This window comes from Chelonoidis abingdonii, chromosome 3 (assembly GCF_003597395.2).
Source record: "Chelonoidis abingdonii isolate Lonesome George chromosome 3, CheloAbing_2.0, whole genome shotgun sequence".
Classification (NCBI taxonomy): domain Eukaryota; kingdom Metazoa; phylum Chordata; order Testudines; family Testudinidae; genus Chelonoidis; species Chelonoidis abingdonii.
In genome coordinates, this window is record NC_133771.1 from 40,310,465 (window position 1) to 40,331,370 (window position 20,906).

General features: G+C 43.3%; 2 protein-coding genes and 1 long non-coding RNA gene across 4 annotated transcripts in view; 1 reads left to right on the forward strand and 2 right to left on the reverse strand.

The window, feature by feature from the left end:
• The window catches only part of ACP1 (acid phosphatase 1), a 42,331-nt gene extending 23,509 nt beyond the window's left edge, over positions 1-18,822 (reverse strand). Inside the window, exons 1-3 of one of the 2 annotated variants that reach the window (XM_032783119.1) lie at positions 18,663-18,822; positions 6,237-6,310; positions 6,015-6,128 (exon numbers count right to left, since the gene is read on the reverse strand). In XM_032783119.1, coding sequence (XP_032639010.1) covers positions 6,015-6,128; positions 6,237-6,310; positions 18,663-18,702 — 228 coding nt within the window. In that variant the 5' untranslated portion in view covers positions 18,703-18,822. Of the gene's footprint in view, positions 1-5,835; positions 5,950-6,014; positions 6,129-6,236; positions 6,311-18,662 lie in introns of both variants that reach the window. The other variant, XM_032783110.2, reaches the window with a different exon arrangement.
• Positions 14,756-18,355, reverse strand: LOC142046552 (uncharacterized). The gene is made up of 2 exons (XR_012655485.1): positions 17,913-18,355; positions 14,756-14,922 (listed from the first exon to the last, which is right to left on the reverse strand). It is a non-coding gene; the product is annotated as an uncharacterized LOC142046552 (long non-coding RNA).
• Positions 18,823-18,953: 131 nt separating the features above from the next.
• SH3YL1 (SH3 and SYLF domain containing 1) overlaps positions 18,954-20,906 on the forward strand; it is a 108,783-nt gene continuing 106,830 nt past the window's right edge. The window contains exon 1 of the mRNA XM_075063696.1: positions 18,954-19,137. Within this exon, the coding sequence (XP_074919797.1) occupies position 19,137 (1 nt within the window). The 5' untranslated portion in view covers positions 18,954-19,136. The remainder of the gene's footprint in view (positions 19,138-20,906) is intronic.

A 20,906-nucleotide genomic window follows, 5' to 3' on the forward strand; every position in this document is an offset into this window, starting at 1 on the left:
GCTTCACATCATATACAATTACTTTTTTTCTATAACATTCCTCATGTGTACCCTAAGCATGAAAATTAAACAGAGTGAGCCAAGTTCAGAGGTATGCATGGTGTAACACTGTTTGCAAGTTGCTGGTGAAAGAGTGAATCTCTACAATCTTGCCCAGTAAGAAAATTTGTATTGTTAAAATTACATTGATTTAGTTACACTTGGCAAACCTTTTCACATATGCTGCATGAATAAGGCTGCGTGTCTGTCGTGGAGGTCATGGATTCTGTGACTTTCTGTTACCTCTGCAGTGTTTGGTGCTGGCTCAGGGGCTGCCCAGAGCTGGGCAGCGCGCGGGCCAGCAGCAGTTTGTGTGTGTGTGGGGGGGGGGGGGGGCAGGGGGCGGGTGTCAGTGCTCGGGCAGAAGGTTGGGGTGTGGGGCGGTTCTCAGCCAATGGGCGCTGCTGAACTGGCGCTTGAGGGAGAAGCAGTGCATGGAGCCCCCCTGGTTGCATCTCCTACAAGGACCTGCAGGGACATGCTGGTCAGAGCCGGGTAGGGAGCCTGCCAAGCCCGCCAACCCTCCCCCACAGAGCCATCAGGGGTCCCTGGCTGCGTGCCACTGCCCACCGCCCCCACCAACACGAGTCCTGGGCTCTTCACTGCTGCCAGCCCCATCGTCCCTTCCCATCGCGGGTCCTGGGCCACCCCCCTCCACCTGTGGGGGCCCCCTCGACTGCCCCTGTGGTGCACCCAGCGCCCCCAGCCCAAGTTTTATTTAGAGTATATAGTAAAAGCCATAGATAGGTCATGGGCTGTGAATTTTTGTTTATTATCCATGACTTTTACTAAAATACCTGTGACTAAAACATAGCCTTATGCATGAACTAGGGTTTAATACAATTAAAGCAAAGGCTCATCTGTATAAATACCAGAAGTTCAAAGATATAATCCAGTGTGTACTCTTGTTTCAGAACAGAATGCCCATTTTTAGTTTAGCTTACACACATTTCTAACTGACATACACTAAATTAAAAAAGCAACTTTTACACGGACAGTGTTGTCTGGTATAAGTGGTTATAGTAGTACAGTGGTCCCTAACGCGGTGCTCGCGGGCACATCTTAATGTTCCTGCGTCCTGGCCCCCCGAGAGAGCACCTGCTAAAATGCTGCCGAATTTCAGCGGCATTTCAGTGAGGATGCCTCTCGATGATGAGACTTGTCAATGACAAGCGGCGTCATTGAGAGGCGTTGCTCCCGAATTTCGACAAGGATGCCTCTCAACGACGACATCACTTGTCGACAGCAAGCAGCATCATCAAGAGGCGTCCCTGCCGAAATTCAGTGGCATTTCGGCGGGTGCTTCACCGCCACAGTGGTCCTTCGGCTGGTGCCCACCAGACAAAAAGGTTGGGGACCACTGTACTAGTAAACACACTGGTTTAAATTCACAACTTAAGTTATTCTGAAAAAGCTTTCCCAGGTCAGGCAAGGCCTACATCAATTTAAGGCCACACTTTGTACTGGTGCACCACATTGATATCAGGAGTTTGCACTGCAAATCAGTGAAATTAGCTACATAAATAGCTAACATAAATACTGCACAGTTCTACCTACAGTTGCATATATAGCATAATTCAGCTTCTTTGAAGGTTTGTCCTGTAGATGTACTTTCTGGGGAGGAACTGGGGTAAGCAAAGAAACCATATGAGAAAGTGACCTAGAAATAAAATAAATTGAAATTTTCCACAGACTGTGAACTTGTAAAAATTATGCATATGAAAAAATAGCCTCAATAGTAGCCTGTAATGGATTATGATTAGACTTCCCCTAAATTGGGGTGGAATGGGGTTTGGAAATCACCACTGGACTGAGAGCAAACATGAAACATTTCACTCATACAGGGAATTTTTCTGCAGGAAATGAGAAATGTAAAAGAGAGAGTTAGAATAGAAGTCTCAATATAATCTCAGCTACAACTTTTGATAGTACTGAGAACTAGTGAAGATCTGTTTATTTTCAATGTAAAAATATTTGTTGCATTCATGCTGTGCCTTTGACCTACAAAAATATTTTTATAGTGGAAATAGCTCTGTTTTTCTAGCAACTTTAATAAAACCTTTACAGTCCTACCCTTGTGGCTCTCTGCTGCTAAATGTTGGCCCAAGTGAAAATAACCTTACACAATTATGGTTGCACTGAGGACAACAAAAATAAAATTAAATATGAAGACAGATGTACTGTAAACTGAAGCTACTTAAAAATTAAGTTATGGACCAGCATTATCAATGATGCTAGGGCACCCCAAGTTGTTCTAAGGGTGACTTAGTTAAAAAGAACAACAAAGTAGACAGCACTTCAGGAGTTATTTTGACGTCCACAGTTTCTCTGAAGAAGAGTACTCAAGAAGTCCCCAGTGCCTCATCTGTAAGGGGGGGAAAAGGCCTGATTCCATAACTGCCTTCCACACCTTCTCAGGAGGAGATGCTCTCAGTGCTGTCAAGGCTCAACTCTCTGATGCTGTCAGAGCCTATACTGAGGAAGCAGGCTGCTGGAGTCCCACTGGCGGAGCATCTGACCCTGCCGGGTTATGTTTAGATCGCTGCTGCAATACCATGGAAGCCTGAGATGATTCACTTTTCATCAATTCCTTAAAACTTGGGGATGAAGTAGAGGCAGATCCCTTGGGTACTGCACCCCTACAAGTGAGAACATTTTCCCAGCTTTGCTTTCAGCTGCTCCTTTGATACCAGAGGTTTTGATCTCCCCTTTCGCAGAACTGGGGAAGGTGATTGCTTCGTTACAAGAGATCTTGAAGAGTAGCAACTCAGATAGATACTTCTGATAGATAGTTGGCTTTCTGATAACCTGGAGAACCACATGGTGAACTGGTTGCTAGGTGTGAAAGTTGCAGACCTCTCCAGACTTCTAGATAGATGTATGTGCAGTATTGGAGAGATGCCAATGGTCACGGTACACATAGGTACGAATGACATAGGGAAAGGTAGGAGAGAGGTCTTGGAGGCCAAATTTAGGCTGCTATATATGAGATTAAAGTCCAGTACCTCCATGGTAATATTGTCTGAAATGCTTCCAGTTCCACGACTAGGGCATGTTAGACAGGCAGAATTGCAGTGTCTTGCTGTGTGAATGAGATGATGGTGTTTGGAGGAGGTATTTAGGTTTATTAGGAACTCAGGAACTTTTTTGAAAAAGGAGGAGCCTACACAGAAAGGATAGGCTCCAACTAAAACAGAACCAGATTGCTGGCATGAAAAATTAATACAGGAGTTTTTAATCTAAGGGCAGGGAAAAGGCAACAGCTGCGGACAAGTACAAGGTTCAGACAGAGACATCTGCTAGATAATAACTTATTAAAGGGGATAATCTATACCCTAGCAATGAGAAGAGGATAGAAGTTGATAAACAATACGTACTGAAGAGAGGCCTGTCAAATGAAAAAAAGAGTCCATTCAGCTACATCACATGAATGCAGACAACTAAATACTGACAAATTCAACAACTGTTTCTAAACAAATGCTAAAAGTCTAAACACAAAGATGGGTGAACTCCAGTGCCAATTCTTCATTTAGTTCGTGTGATGCCAATTTTTAAAAAGGATCCACAGACGATCCTGGCAATTATAGGCTTGTAGACCTAATTCTGTTCTTTACTTACCGAAGTTATCAGACACAGAGATTGAACATGATATGTTGGGGAAGAGTCAACATGGCTTTTGTAAATGGAAACCATGCCTCACCAATCTATTAGAATTCTTTGAGGGGGTCAACAAGCACATGAACAAGGACGATCCAGCGGAGATAGCATACTTGGATTTTCAGAAAGCCTTTGACAAGGTCCCTCATCAAAGGCTCTTAGGCAAAGTAGACAGTGAGGTAGAAAAGTTTGCAGACAATACAAAGTTCAAGACAGTTAAGTCCCAAGCTGACAGCAAAGAGTTACAACAGGATCTCACAAAACTGGGTGACTGGCCAACAAAATGGTAGATGAAATTCAATGTTGATAAGTGCAAAATAATGCATATTGGAAAACAATCCCACACATACAAAATGATGTGGTCTAAATCAGCTAAATCAAGAAAGATCTTGGAAGCATCGTGGACAGTTCTCTGCAAACATCTGCTCAACATGTAGCAGCAGTCATAAAAGCTAATGATGTTAGGAAATATTAGGAAAGAGAAAGAAAAGAAAACAGAAAATACCATCATGTCACTTTATAAGTCCCTTGTATGCCTATATCTTAATTACTACATGCAGTTCTGGTCATCCCATCTCAAAAAAGATATATTAGAATTGGAAAAGGTACAGCGAAGGGCAACAGATATGACTGAGATGAGTTTTCAGATGAGGAGAGATTAAGAAGCCTCAGACTGTTCAGTTTATAAAAGAGACAATGAAGAATAGATATGATAGAAGTCTATAAAATCACAACTGGTGTGAAGAAAGTGAATAAGGAAATGTTATTTACCCCTTTGCATAAAACAAGACCTATGGGTCATAGCGAGGTTAACAGGCAGCTGCAAGTTTAAAACAAAAACATAAAGAAGTACCACTTCACACAATGCCCAATTAGCTTGTGGAACTCCTTACTGAGGGATGTTGGGAAGGACAAAAGCATAACTTGGTTCAAAAGAGAATGAGGCAAGTTCATGCAGGATAGGTCCAACAATGGCTATTAGCCAAGATGGGCAGGGAAGCAACTCCATGTTCTGGGTGTCTCTAAATCTCTGACTGCAAAAAGCTGGGACTATTCCCTCTGAAGTATCTGGTACTGGCCACTGTCAGACGACAGGATTGCATTGTTGCATAAAAATTAGACTGGAAAGATCAATGGAGGGCAATTAGCATGATTAAAGGGAATGTAGTCAGAAAGGTTAGAGGAACTAAGCGTGTACTCTTTGAAAATAAAGGACGATCTCAATAAGGTCTACCAAAATTCTGAACGGAACAAAAAGGAAAGACGGTAACAAGAATACTTGATCTTGTGTCAAATGCAAGAATGAGTGGCATGAACTCAAGCTAAGGAAAGGTTAGGTCCTAAAGGAATACTCTACACACAGAGAATAGTTAATGGAAATAATTTATGTGCATTTATTTGAATGTCTAACTCATTTAAATACATGAAGTTATGTTTATTTCAGTGCATCTCTCTCTGGAATGCAATGCCTGAAATATACTCACTAAAGAAAAACTGTGGTAAGCATTTCCAAAACTTCAGCCTGTATTTCCATTTTGTGAATGGTGCTGCTCTGATTCTTAGCGAGATTGCTCCAAGATATGTTTACAAAAATTATCTAGTTGTAATTCTCCTTTGAAGATATTTTATATTATTTTCACTCTTGGGTCTGAGCTCCTTAGTGTGAGACAGGACCTCTCTCAACTCAAAGAATTTTGACTCTAAGAGAAGCAGTACCAGGGCAGAGTACAAGCCAGGTCATCTATTGGACCTGTACAATATAAATGCTGCCCTTCCAAAATACCTATCAGTTCCTTCACATGCATGGGATGTGCCATGGATTCACAAGATAAGACAATGCAAAATCATTCAAAATAGAAGAAACATGCCTCAGAGAAAGACTATTAAACATTTGAAGACAGGGTTTTCAAAGTCACTCAACTGTTGGCCTAACTCTCCTCCCATTGACTTCAACTAGAAGAGTGAAACCAATGCTGAGTGCTTTTGAAAATCTCACTTAATAGTCAAACCTCTTAATATTTAATATTCAATTTGACACATACCATATACTCACCAAATACCTGTTGCAATTGATATGAGAAACTATGGCTGAACAAAATTATTAGTTCTTTCATGAAATAAAATGTACTCTTTTTATACCTGCCGTGCTTTATGTGCTGTCTCAATGCCATGATTTCTTAGACAACTTAAAGCCCTTGCATCTGGGGAGCACCCCACGTTCCAGTCAGAAACAGCACCACTGTCTGTCATCCACTGCAGTAACAACAAAAAAAACAAAAAACACAAAGACAGATTTAAAGAAAATAAGACTACAGTACCTGTCTGGCAATATGATTCATGGTAATGCCATGCTTCCTCATACAAGTCTGTCCCCGAAAATCAGGAGGGTTTCCTATTTCATAAGTAGATGTTGCTGCACTGTCTATTTTCCACTACAGAAAAACAAATTCAAATGTTTATGTTTTCCTTCCCACAGCTTACATAATACTGACTGGCTAGAAGAAAGTATATTTTGGCAACAGTAAAAATAAACAACTGACCTTATTTTCAATGTTTTCATCAGTTACAAGTTTTCTAAAAACTGCTTCAGCTATGGGTGATCGGCAAATGTTCCCTAAAGAAACAAGAGATTGAACTAAAGTTTATCTAAGGTAAAAGCAGCAAGATAGGACAGGATTTTAGTTCACATAGTACTTTGACAGTTTATTTTATCATATTCCCTAGTGAATCCACAGCAGTGGAGTCAAGCCAAGGCCTCTGGAGCAGTCTCTGTTTATGTCCATCTTACTGCACCAGGGGAATTAACGTACTGCCCCACAGAGCTTGCCACACAAGGGGTCATGTATCCTCTGCATTATCTGATAACCCTTCTGTATGGTGTAATTACATTGCCTTTTTTGTCCCCCTCTACAGAAAGACTTTCTGTAACCATAACTGAAAAAGCAGAATTTTGAACTGTATCTCAAATGGATGTTAACACTGACATTTTCTGTCTTTGTCTTCCATAGTTTTACTTGTAACAGTCTGGAACTTCTAGGGTCTTCAGATGTCCCATCCCCACAAATCCCCTGTGCACTGGCAACAAGCAGGATACATTTCTGACTATGATTTACTGGATGATACGCAAAAGTTTGCTTGAAGTATTTATCTTAATGGCCAGCATTGTTGCTGAGAGAAAACTTTCCATTACAAGTTGCCTTTTTACCCCTTAAAACTGTATTAAACACTGTTGAATGCTAAAAATATTTGGGAATATATCATATTCTCACCCAAATAAAGTAAAGTTTAATACCAAAGCAAGAGTCTGCCACTGCTAATGTTTGGGCTCCTCTTTTTAATGATGCCCCCATAAATACAACTTTCATCCCACAGTCTGCTTTTTCATACTTTACTCTTTCCCCACTTCAAATGTTTTGGAAAACTGAAAGCACAGTTATGTTATTGGATATGCAATTTATGTTCATGATAACTAAAAAGGGGGATGTTGGATGGGATGGGATCTGAGTTACTGCAGAGAATTCTTTCCTGGGTGCTGGCTGGTGAGTCTTGCCCACATGCTCAGGGTTTAGCTGATCGCCATATTTGGGGTCGGGAAGGAATTTTCCTCCAGGGCGGATTGGCAGGGGCCCTGGAGGTTTTTCGCCTTCCTCTGCAGCGTGGGGCATGGGTCACTTGCTGGTGGATTCTCTGCAGCTTGAGGTCTTCAAACCACAATTTTGAGGACTTCAATAACTCAGTCATGGGTTAGGGGTTGCTATAAAAGTGGATGGGTAGGGTTCTGTGCCCTGCTTTGTGCAGGAGGTCAGACTAGACGATCATATTGTTCCCTTCTGACCTATGAGTCTGATATTCTTTCATTGTAGTAAAGCATTATATTTCCATTCTTTCAGAATCAAAGGGAAGGTAATAAAGTATTCTGTTGAAAATTCAGGAAAAGTCAAACCACTGATCTGGCAGAAGGCACTGGCTCAGCATCTGGAACCAGGGGTTGTTGAGCTACTTTTGATGGCAGTAGCCTCTTCTGGAGGTGTATAGAGAGTGTTTCCTTAATTTGGACTAGTTCATTCAAGTTTGAGAAACTAAATAGGAGTTGAAAAAAGTAGGAAAGCTTGTTTCCTTCACAATCCATGAATAAAACTGAGGAGGGAGAGGATGAGCTCTACTAGCTCCAAAAACTCAAAGGGCATGGTGACCAGAAGTAAGCAATTAAAGTCACTAACAGTTAACACTTCCTGTTTTGTTTAATAAATCAATTAGTTTTAAATGCAAATGACGTTTTTAATAAAGAAAAAAGGAAAAAGTTTATGTACCCAGCACTCTAAGGTAGTTTTTATTTAAATATACAATTTTAAAATGTTTAATTTAATTCAAATTTCCAAATGCAGCCTGACAAATCATGAGCAAAAAATATAGCAATAAAAAAAACCATTCTATTTTCCAACATAATAAAAATATACAAATTAAGAATCTACATAAATGTATATTAAGCTGTGTAATTGCTTAAATAAGTGTATATGGTGTATCCTCATGGTTAGCAAAAAAATACAAAGTTTAGTGTAAAGGTTATATTTAAGTGCAAATCAATATGCTTTCATGATTAGACCAACCAATATGAATGAACTGGTCTTCAGGAAAACAAAAGAACAGATGCAAAACAAGATTAAAATGGATGATTTAAGTAAAAGGTTTCCTGCTTGCTGACTTAAATGGTGATTTAAAATTAACCCATCCTGTCAAAGGCAGATTTTTAAACAGTGAATAACTGTTTGAAGGAGTAGCCTGTAAGGAAAAGAAATGTTACTGGACACATAGTAACCTACTGAGAGGACACTGGGATTTTGCGGGTGTGCCACTGTTTGAAGTAAATGTCTTGCCACATAATTAAACTGAAACAACATTAAATAAGCCTGAAATACATTTCACTTTCAGCCTATTGCACATTGTACACTAAAATAAGTTGAAGGAAAGTTATATAACATGATTATAGACCTTCAGGTGAGTGGTGGATACTAAATTATAGCTTAAGCAATCCAGTAACACTTGCTACCCAGATGATCTATTCTGAAGCTTCTCACGGATACAATAGCTGTTAGCATTTAATATTCTGTTACAGCAGTGCTTGATATAAAACAGCTACACTTCTTTGATATTTTAGTTCACATTCAAATCAATAGGGTATATTTGTTTTTCCATTTATATTTCTGTTGAAGGGAAGACACTTTCTTTGACCTCACAAAAATCAGAGTTCCATTTTTGATTTTGAACAGTACCTGGTGGTGGTTTTTGACAGTGGTACAATAAGATGAGATCAGTTTTTAAAAAAAGTTTAAATTGATGCTTTATTAACATCACCTTTTGAAGGGTCATTGAACAAAAGAAAGTAATCCTACAGTAATTAACAGATTTATCTTCCCTCTAGAGTATCTGTGAAAATCATTTAATTCCATTAAGAAAGATGGAAGGGGAACTAAGATACTATATATAATGCAACATTAACTTTCAAGACTGTCACAGTCATGTCCAGAAATTCAGAATTAAGACTCTGAAGCAACGTAGTTCTGACCCCTTTTGAGCAAATTATCTTATTACAATAAATAAGGTCTTCACATTTTATGATCATACGGAACCTATGGTAATTAAAATGCAACATAGTATGTGCATCTGCAGTTAGCAAAAAAATGTGGTTCTTTTGTAGTACATATAATTTATTATTCGCCAAACAGTATGTCAAAGTACACCACACTGGTAAATCAATTTGGAAAGCCACCATATAGAAAGTGATGACAATATACACAAAATAGACTTTTCCTTTCAATTTCTTAAGCAACAAACTAGGCATCATGGCAGGAAAAAAGTGCAAACTTCCCCATATTGTACCAGCAATATGCCTCAGTCTTGCAATGATTAACCGGGGCAAGAGATAATATGATGCCAGTTGACACTCTTGTTGACAGATTTAGTGGACATCATAGATAGAAAACATATGAAGAATGGACTATTTTCTTAGAAGATGTGGTCCCTCCACTAAGGCCATGTCTACACGACGCCTTAAATTCGAATTAAACGGCTTTAATTCGAATTTATGGTGCGCCCGTCCACACGACGCAGCCCTCTAATTCGAATTAAAGGGCTATTTAAATCGATTTTAGTACTCCTTGGCCTTCAAACCCACAGGAGTAACTCCTAAATCGATTTTACGAAGCGAATTTAGTGCAGTGTGGACGGAAAATCGAAGTTAATGGCCTCCAGAGCTATCCCACGATCACACTGACCACTCGACAGCACTCAAAACCTATTGCACTGGCCAGGTAAACAGGAAAAGACCCGTGGAGTTGAATCATTCCTGTTTGTCCACCGTGGGGCTCTGAGCAGCAGTTAATCACGCTGGCAAACCGTTAAAAAATGCAGTCTCGCTGAGAACCAGAAAAAGGGGCTCCAGCATGGACATACAGTAAGAGCTTTTGATCTCATTGCTATCTGACGTGAGGATTCAGTGCTAACAGAACTCCGTTCCTCAAAACGGAATAGAAAAGTATTGAAACAGAATTTCAAAGTCCTATGATTGCAAAAAGGATACAGCCAAGAGACTCTTTCCAAATGCAGGATTAAAAGTGAAAGAACTGAACAAGCATACCAGAAAACCAGAGAGGGAAACGGGAGATCTGGAAGTTGCCTCCAAAACATGCAGATTCTCATGCAGAGCTACATGCAAATTTTTGGGGCTTGTACCAGTCACCCATCTGATCGTGGATCAGATGACCTGGTTTCAAGTTCAAACCATGGCTGAGGATTCTGCAGAGGGGGAAGATCAAGGAAGAGTACATGAGGAGACATTGCTGATAGCACCACAGCTCTCAATTACAAACAGCAGCCAGGAGTTGTTTCGACCAAGATTTAACCTGCAGCCGCGAGAAGCCGCCCGAAAAGTGAAGCCATGGAAGGACCAGGGTGAGTAAATGTTTAAATCATCATATAAAAGTAGCAGTTTTAATTATCAATTTTTAAGCATGGCGTTGTCATTCGTTTTAGCCATACAGTTCATGAAAGTTCCATAACAGTCTGGGGTATGCAATGAAAATCCTTCCAAAATCTCCATGATGATTGCAGGAAATCAAAGAGCCTTTCGTAAATTTGGGGGCAATGCTGCCTTAGCCGGTCCTAGGCAATGCTGCCTTAGCCGGTCCTCCAATGAAAGATGCTTTGCCCTCTCCAGGCATGCATGACGTAATTTGGAATCATTGCTTCACAAAGCATAGATGCATAAGCGCCAGGACTCTGATCACAGGCATGAAACATTCGCTCTGCCTCTTCTGCTGTAACTCTCACCAGAGTTCTATCGTTCATTGTGACCTGGTTTAAATAAGTAATTAATTTGTAATTAGGAGAGAAAACATGGCCATTATGCTCCTGTAATGCCACTCGATGTAGCTGGGTGGAGGGGACTTGTGCTGCGATGATGCTTTAGCAGGGAGGGGTGAGACAACATAAAGACTTACCATGGCTGCTTGGAAGCAAATTTATAATGGCAGTACCGGCAAGCTGCATCTGTACTGTGCTCTGAGCCCAGGGACAGAGTCTCCCAGTATTAAAAGATGAAAAATGTGACCTTGCAGTGAAATCACATGTCCTGTGTAAGGTGCATAGTTTTGTGCTGTGTGAGTGAGTGGAATCATTGTTCTAAGAAATGTATCTTTTACATACTTCTCTCTCTTACCTCCACCATACAGCTGTGCAGTGTTCTTCACTCCCTACCCCATCTGCAAGGCTAGCCAAAAGGCGGAGGAAAAGGAGGAGACGAGAGATGAAATGTTTTCCGAAGTCATGGAAGTCAGCCACAGTAACACAGCTCATCATAGTGATTTGAAGGAACTGATAGCAAAATACAAGAAAGATGCCAGTGACCGGGGAGGACAGGAGAGAGGCTCGGAGGACAGGAGAGACGCTCGAGATGAGAGGTGGCGGGAGGAAGAAAAGAGGTGGCGGGAGGAAGACAGAGGTGGCGGGAGGAAGACCGGCAGGTAGAAGAGAGGTGGGCGCAAGGAAGACAGGCAGGAAGATCAGAGGTGCAGGGAGGAAGATAGGCGCTGGCGTGATGGAACGCTGGAGCTGCTGCGTGATCACACTGATATCCTCAGACGCATGTTGATTGTTCAGGAACAGCAGCGGGGTTACAGAGTGCACTGCAGTCCATGTTTAATCACCCTCCAAGCTCCCCAAGTTCCATATCTCCCTCACGCAGACGTGTTAGAACGCGTGGGGAAGGCTTCCTGCACCAGCACACTCCACCCCCATGGAGAGCCCAACCAAAAGGCTGTAATGAAGCTGAAATGTATTTCATGGGCTTTTCCTTACCTGTGATCCTCCTCCCAAAGCACAGCTTTCAGGGATACCTAGATAAATCTGTGCCTCTGAATATAGTTCCTTTCTAATCAGACATACATCCAAAGGGGGGAGGGTGCTTTTATTACAGGGAATGATCCTTTAAAAAAGAACGCATGTTTTTAAAGCAAGAACAAATGAGTTTAATAAAGATTAAATGATTTTTAAAACATACTGGCTTTCTTTCCTTCAGCCACATGTAATGAAAGGGTGGGGGGTTGATTTTGAAAGTCCTGCAGCAAGCTGTAAGTAAAGGGGGACGGTGGGTTGCTTACAGGGAGTCAATAGAGGCGGGAGTGTTCATCAAGGGGAAAGAAGCACTGCAATCACACCATACCCTGGCCCGCGATGAAACACATTTTCAGGGCTTCTCTGATGCGCACCGCCTCCTGGTGTGCTCTTCTAATCGCCCTGGTGTCTGGCTGCTCGTAGTCAGCGTCCAGACGATTAGCCTCAGCCTCCCACCCCGCCATAAAGGTATCCCCTTACTCTCACAGAGATTGTGGAGCACACAGCAAGCAGCAATAGCTAAGGGGACATTCTTTGGGCTGAGGTCTGAGCGAGTGAGTAATGATCGAAAGCGCCCCTTTTAAACGCCCAAATGCACACTCTACCACCATCCTGCACTTGCTCAGCCTGTAGTTGAACAGCTCCTGACCACTGTCCAGGCTGCCTGTGTATGGCTTCATGAGCCATGGCATCAAGGGGTAGGCTGGGTCACCCAGGATAACGACAGGCATCTCAACATCGCCCACTGTTATTTTCTGATCTGGGAAGTATTTCCTTGCTGCAGCCGTTTAAAGAGAGTAGTGTTTCTGAAGACGCGCGCGTCATGAACCCTTCCTGGCCATCCCACGTGGATGCTGGTGAAACGTCCCTTGTGATCCACCAGTGCTTGCAGCACCATGGAAAAAGTACCCCTTGCGGTTCACGTACTCGGCGCCCTGGTGCTCTGGCCCAAGATAGGGATATGGGTTCCATCTATGGCCCCTCCACAGTTAGGGAATCCCATTGCAGCAAAGCCATCCACTATGACCTGCACGTTTCCCAGAGTCACAAACTTTCGTAGCAGCAGCAGCCTAACGATTGCTTTGGCTACTTGCATCACAGCAGCCCCCACGGTAGATTTTCCCACTCCAAATTGATTCGCGACTGACCGGTAGCTGTCTGGAGTTGCAAGCTTCCAGAGGGCTATTGCCACTCGCTCTCCACAGTGAGAGCTGCTCTCATGTTAGTATTATGGCGTTTCAGGGCAGGGGAAAGCAAGTCACAAAGTTCAAAGAAAGTGCCTCTTACGCATGCGAAAGTTATGCAGCCACTGGGAATCGTCCCACACCTGCAAAACTATGCGGTCCCACCAGTCTGTGCTTGTTTCCCGTGCCCAAAATCGGCGTTCAATGGGTAGAAGCTGACCCATTACCAGCAGTAGCTCCAAAATGCTGAGTCCTGCGGTTAGGGAGAGATCAGTCTCTATGTCGTCATCAGCATCATTATCATCGCTCTTGTCGGTGCGCAGCTGCCTCCTCAAACTCCAAGTCCTCCTCCTCTTCCTCCTCTCCTCCTGAATTTGCAGGTCATGGCTCAGCATAGACAGCACGAGAGTGCGCGAGCTGTTTAAAACTTGCACGATTGCGTCACTGGTCTCAGCAGGGTCCATGGTCTCAGCAGGGTCCATGCTTGCTGTGCTATGGCGTTTGCTCTCTTCACCCAGGAAAAACGGCGCGGAATGTGGCTGCTGCTTTCACAAAGGTAGGGGTGAGGCTGTACCCAGCAGCACCCGGGACTATGTTTTTGGTCCCAGCAGGCACTGGGCTGTAAACCAGGAAGTGGGAACCATGGGATAGCTGTGTCACAGCTACCCACAGTGCACCGCTCCTGAAATCGACGCAAGACGTGGGCCATGGACGCACAACTTCGATTTAAGATTCTTGGTGTGGACGCTCTAAATCGATTTTATAAATTCAGTTTTATAAAATCGATTTAGATAACTTCGATTTACTTCTGCCGTGTAGACAAGGCCTAAGAGAGAAGTAATGTTAGCATGGTTGCTAACATTACTGATGATGAAACTTGCTTTTCTATAGGCAGAATGCTTCATAGCAACGTGGAGGAAAGGAAGGAGGGGGCAGAGTACACTTCTGGATATGTGATATTGCATGAAAACCCTATATACCAGAGGTTCTCAAACAGTGGTCCATGAGCTCCATTCAGGTGGTCCGCAGATAATTCCCTCTAAGGTGCACGGATGGGCAGCTGCATACAAGAGAATGAAGGGCCACCCACCTAATTAGTGGAGCTGCATAGGCATGGCTCCACTAATTAGGTAACTGGACCCTGAAGAAGACACACATGTAAGGTGAGGTGGTGACCTTGGGAGGGAAGAGGGGGAAGATGGGAGGGAACAGTAGGGTGAGAAGATGGAGTAGGGGGAATTTGGGACATGCAGAGCTGCCGTGGCCAGAGAAAGAGGCAACTTTCCCCAGCTCTAGGGCTGCATCTGGCAGGGAGTGATGGTTCTCCTTCCCAGCCCCAGCTCGGGGGCTGCTGCAGTGGGGGAAAAGAGGGAGAGACCCACCCCTCCTTCCGAGCCCCAGCTCGGGGACTGCCTCCGAGTGTGGGGGTGGGGCGGAAGAGGGAGGAGGGGCACATCCACCACATTAGAAAGGAAAGACTACTGATATTAAAATATGAGTTGTGTGCTTTTATTTGTAGAACAAAAAAGTTCATTATGTTTTTTTATATAGCGCTTTTATCCAAAGTGCTTTACAATAGTTAGCTAATGGTACAAACAACATTTGGAAAGCTCATTAAGTGGTCCGCCGAGACCCTCAGTAATTTTCATGTGGTCTGTGGAAAAAAAAAGTTTGAGAAACACTGCTATATACACTACTTCAATACAAGTAAAGGATGACGTATCTAACTGAAACTGTAGTGGGAATACAAGCATGCAAAACACATTACCTAGTTTTATAATAAATAAGATAAAATGGAATTTCACCAGAACACAAAAGCCATCCAATAACTCCCGCCAAAAGTGCGAGGATTATTTTTTAAAGGATTACAATCAGGATATTTCAGATGAAGAAACACAATGTCCCTCATCCACTGTCTATATTATAGAAATTTGCACTGGTAATGTACATATGTAGCATCATTACAAAGATGAGTTTATATCAATGAAACTTAATCTGGAATTACCAGAGTAAACTGCAGCTGTGTAACCCCCACTTTAGATTGGTGCAGCGCATACACATTAAGGGTTTGCACTGGAGTAGTTACACTAGTGCAAATTTTTTCTAATGTAAACAGGCACTAAGACAGGGCATTGCTCCAATATGTATCAGAGGAGAATATATCATTTAATGTTTCACCAGCTACACATTTGGCAATATACTGTAACCTTCTGTTCAAATGCATATCTGGGCTGACTTTTTGCTATGTGAGCTTCTGAGATCATAACTTAATAAAGCTACAAAAGCTTTTTTAAAAAAATATTTTTCACTTGTGAGGAAAGCAAGTGGATGTATGATAGTTTTCTCCAAAAGATACATTTTTTTCTTCACTCACTTTTTAATAGCAAGGACATCTCCCTTCAACTCAATCTACTTGAAGTATAAAACAAAAGTGATTCTTATTGAAGCCTTTCAAATGAAGTGACCAGCAGAATTTATATTTGTGAGCGATAGCCCATATGGCTGAGACTTTTCAATCAGTATGTCAAATGTAATGTTTGTAACTTCTGTAAAATTAATAGATAGGGGACTGAAAGTTAGGATAGAACTCAGGAGCTCTAACTTATTGCATGCCCTTGGACAAAGTCAACTATGAGAGAGGCATATTCTAACAATTTGCATTTAAGGTATAATTATCTGCCTATTAGTGGCATTAGTTAAATTAATGGGTGAGCTCCAAAAACAAAAGGTACTACACAAGTGTAAAAAGAGTAATTTTTTTTTTTAAAAAATGTCTTCCCTAAATAAAAACTGCAACTTGTTCACCTCTTCTCAGTTCCAATTCCTTTCTATGTATTTAGGTTACTTATGTTGCTGGATGCTTCATTTATTGTTCTGTGGTAGGAAAAAATTCAGAAGCAATCTAATTATGCAACTATTAATTTGATTATATTTTGCTGCGTAATGAATATCTGCTTCTCTTGTTACAAACAGATGTTAAGTGAATATTTGACTATTAGTTTTTCAAAACAAATATAGAAGTAAGCAACCTGACTTCACATGAATCCTTGTACTCTCTGGAATCAACTCTCAAGTGCATATGAGATAACTTCAGAAATGACAGGTTGTCTCTCCCTTCAAACAACTGAACACTTGAAATATTGAAAGTTTCAGATATTTGCAGTGTGTTAAAAATAATCATTTTTTAAATTGACTGGGCTCAGTTTTTATTCTTTTTAATAAAAAATATTACATATACTTAAAATTTTACTAATATATAAAGATTACCTTTTAGGGCACAGGGAAAATTTTAGATAACTGCTGAAGCACAGCAAAACCTAACACCAGCAGAAGCAAAGCTCAATGCAGTCTTAAAATACTTAAAATGAACGAAACTTTGACAGGTCAGCAGTTATTAAAAAAAGAAAGCTGTTTCCCACATCATTCAGCCCTTGTTGTCATATGGCACCAACTCCTTTGGATATATAATATGAGCGGAAATTCCAGGGAAGTTGACATTTATTACAGGGATTTCACCCTATCGCTTGTACTTTCTGACTTTGTTCATTCTTCCCTGAAAATAGTGAATATGATTTATTCTCTCCATTCCCAAGTTTCTCTAGTATTATGTAATATTGGACACAGAGTAAGCCATGTCCCTGCCCCAGAAAGCTTACAGTCTAGATGTGCTCCATTAATGGTTATTATCTGTTTTATTTACTGCAGACAGAAGACTTACAAAGCACTAACTGTAATTTGCTGTGTAATGAATATCTATTTACACATGCAAAGCAAATTGTGTGCATATCTTTTTTTCCATAACACAGTTCTAATTTAACAAATGAAGACTTGTCTTCTCAAGGATTATCTTCCAGTGCATCAGGGAGATTTGAAGGGCCAGGTAGCCAGATTCAGAGAATCATAGAAACACAGCTCTGGAAGGGACCGTAGAAGTCATCTAGTCCAGCCCCCTACACCAAGAAAGGACCAAGTAAACCTAGATCATTTTTGACAGGTCTAATCTGTTCTTTAATAACCTCCCAATGATGGGGATTCCACAACCTCCCTTGGAAATCTATTCCAGACCTTCTCTACCATTATATTAGGCAGTTTTTCCTAATATCTAACCTACATCTCCCTTGCTACAGATTAAGCCCATTACTTCTTGCCCTGCCATCAGAAGACATAGAGAAAAGTTAAATATAGTCCTTTTTTTATAACAGCCCTTAACATATTTGAAGACATCTGTGAGATTCCCCCTCAGTTCTCTTTCTCAATACTAAAGATACCCATTTTCTTTTTAACCTTTCATCATTGGTCAGATTTTCTAAACCTTTTTTAATTTTTGTTGTTCTCCTCTGGACTCTCTCCAATTTGTTCACATCTTTCCTAAAATGTGGAGTCCAGAACTAGACACAGTACTCCAGCTGAGGCCTCATCAGTGCAGAGTGGAGGAGAACACTTACCTCCTGTGTCTTGTATGTGACACTCCTGTTAATACACCTCAAAAAATTATTAGCCCTTTTTACAACTGCGTTACGTTAACTCATATTCAAATTTGTAATCCACTAACTTGCAGATCCTTTCCAGCAGTACTACCAATTAGTCAGTTATTCCCCATTTTGCAACAGAACATTTTGCCTTCATAAGTGAAATACTAGTCACTTCTCTTCACTGATATTTATCTTGTTGATTTCAGAAAAGTCTCTAGTTTGTTTACAACCCCTGCAAGCCTGGTGTCACATGCACATTTTGTAAGCATACTCTCTGCCCCATTAGTCAACTCATCGATGAAAATACTGAATAGTATCATAACCAGTAACTTCTCTGTAAACTTCGGCAGGTAGGCACTAAACATGAACACACAGCCTGGCACTACACTTACTGTGACATTGTATCAAGTCCTCCGGGCAGAGATAACAGCTTGTTAGGGCGGGGGTGGGGAAATAGATTAGGACGGAGAATTACGGTGAGTAAGAGATATCAGAAGTGTTTATTACATTGCCTTGAGCTCCTCCCCTACGCAGGGTGCACATCTACCCTTCCCCTCTCCAAGAAAGCCCACCACTGATTTACTCACCGTCTACTCCTTCCTGGTAGGGAGGAGGGGACCGTATTCGGGGTAGGGGAGGACGGACTCTACTGCTATCTCCTTCCCAGCAGAGGACCTGCTAATGTCCACCTCTCCGGCCTGCCGTCCAAGGGAGACGGACTTCACTCCCACCCCGTTCCCAGCAGGGATCCTGCTAATTCCCTCCCCACTCTCCTGCAGCTGTCCCGGAGGGAGGCGGGAACAGCCCTTTCTCCCACCCACCATAGGTGCCTCAACCCCCAGGCGCCCCTGACCCCTTCCCACCCCAGCTCTGGGGACGCGTCCCTGCTCCGGCCCTGCCTGCGCGGCCGCCTCGCACTTACCCAGACACACGAAGAGCACAGACTTTACCTCAGCCGCCATCTTATTTCCCGGGCAGCACCAAGGAAGACTGGTCCTTCCTTCTTCCCTTTTCTCCGGACTGTCGTGCAAACCTCACCGCGCTTTGCGGCGCCACTCGTTAGAGCTGTCCTTTGTTTATGCCTGATGGGAAGTGCGGGGGGGATTAAAACGAATAAAAAATGTGCTCGCAGAGTCTGGCAAATGCAGCGGGGCCCGACTAGCCAGTGCAACCAATACACCATCATGGCGTTGGGGGGTATGTGTGTGTACAAATCAGGCACTTGAGTAGACAAGCCCTTCCCAGCTGCACCTGTCTCAGGTGAGCAGCTCTCAGGGGTCCTTCCTTCACCTTGTTCGTACGCACTGAGTGATGAGAGGTCGAGTGAGGGCCTGGCAGTGTCCTCTCTCCTGTCCCGTCCAGCCGTACCCAGGAGCCTTTAGCGGGTGTTACAAGAAGTGAGTACTGACAGTGCTGTGTCTTCTGGGAAAGGCTAGTGGTCCTTTGGGATCCTTGGGTCCTATCTTCCCAACCTCCACTGGTTAGATGGAGAATGAGGGCACGTCTAGCCTAGGGCTGCCAGGCATCCGGTTTTTGACCGGCACGCTGCTGACTGGGCTGTTAAAAATCCTGTTGGTGGCGCAGAGGGAGCATAGGGCCAAGGCAGGTTCCCTACCTGGCCTAGTTCTGTGCTGCTCCTGGAAGAGGCCACCAGGCCCCTGCGGCCCCAGGCGCTGTGGTGACTGGGACTTGGAGGGTCTGCATGCTGCCTCTGCCACTAGTGCTGGCTCTGCAACTCCCATTGTCTGGGAACTGCAACCATTGGGACCTGTGAGGGGCAACATTTCCGGTGCGAAGACAGCATGCACTGTGCAGAACTGCCTGGCCACCCATGTATCTAGAGGCCACAGGGACCTGGCAGCCGCTTCCTGGCAGTCTGCTGCTGGGACCCTGCACCCCAACCTCCTGCCCCAGCCCAGAGTCCCCTCCTCCACCAAAAACCTCTCATCCTGGCCCCATCCCAGAGCCCATATCCCCTCCTATACCCCAACCCAGTGAAAGTGAGTGAGGGTGGGAAGAATGAGCGATGGGGGGGGGGGGCAGGGGTGTTCAGTTTTGTGTGATTAGAAAGTTGGCAACCCTCACCTACACCTCAAAATTGACTTAGGTTACTTTGACGTACGGCCACTGCAGTAATTAAAACAGCTTGGCATATCCACATTCGTTCCTTCTGTCAAAAGTATGAGTCCTCACCAGGAGCAGTTGCACTGATTTCACTGTCATTGTGAGGCATGGTGGTGCACTGGGAGCCGTAGCCCTGCTGCCTAGGGCTGGCAGCAAGATAGGGTTACTACTCTGGAAAAGCAAAAAAAAAACAAACAAAAAAAAAAATTCCCCCGCTCCACAAAGCAAGCCTACTGCAACCCCAATCACAAGCCAACTCTGCAGTCCACCACCTTCAACAGTCAGTTATAGTATCTAGGGAGAGAACACCTATAGATATGATTGTTAACATCATTTTCTTATTTAAACTGTGGAAGTGGGAGCACTGCAGCATCTGTAGCTGAACAGAGAAACTTTTAACATTAGATATCCCAGTGTATTGTGACAATAATGCAAATCTTTAGACTCACATTTAAAAAAACAAACAAAAAAAACCCCTACAGATTAAATAATTCTGCTGACAACTGGCAAATCCATAAAAAAGCCCAGCCTGGCCAATCAAATATCAGCCAGGTGGTGATCCTGGCAGCCTGAGCCTGGGGCTATCAGCCAGAGGCCCTCTGTTCCGAGTATTAGCTCAGCAGGTCTCTAGGAACACCCGGTCAAAAGGGGATCCTGGCAGCTCCAGTCAGCACTGGTCTCAGGAAGTAGCCGGCATGTCCCCCACTAGCTCCTACACATAGGGGCAGACAGGTGCTCTGCATGCTACCTCCGCAGCTCCCATTGGCTGGAAACTGCAGCCAATGGGAGCTGTGGGGGCGGTGCCTGCGGATGGGGTGAAGTTGCCTGGCCACGCCTCCACATAGGAGCTAGAGGGGGAACATGCTGCTCCTTCTGGGAACTGCTTAAGGTAAGTGCCACCTGGATCTCTGACCCCCCTCCTGCGCCCCAACCCCCTTGCCCAGCCCTAATCCCCCTCCTGCCCTCGGAACCCCTCGATTACAATCCACTGCACCCTCCTGCACCGCAAACCCCTCATCCCCACCCCCGAGCCCACACCCCA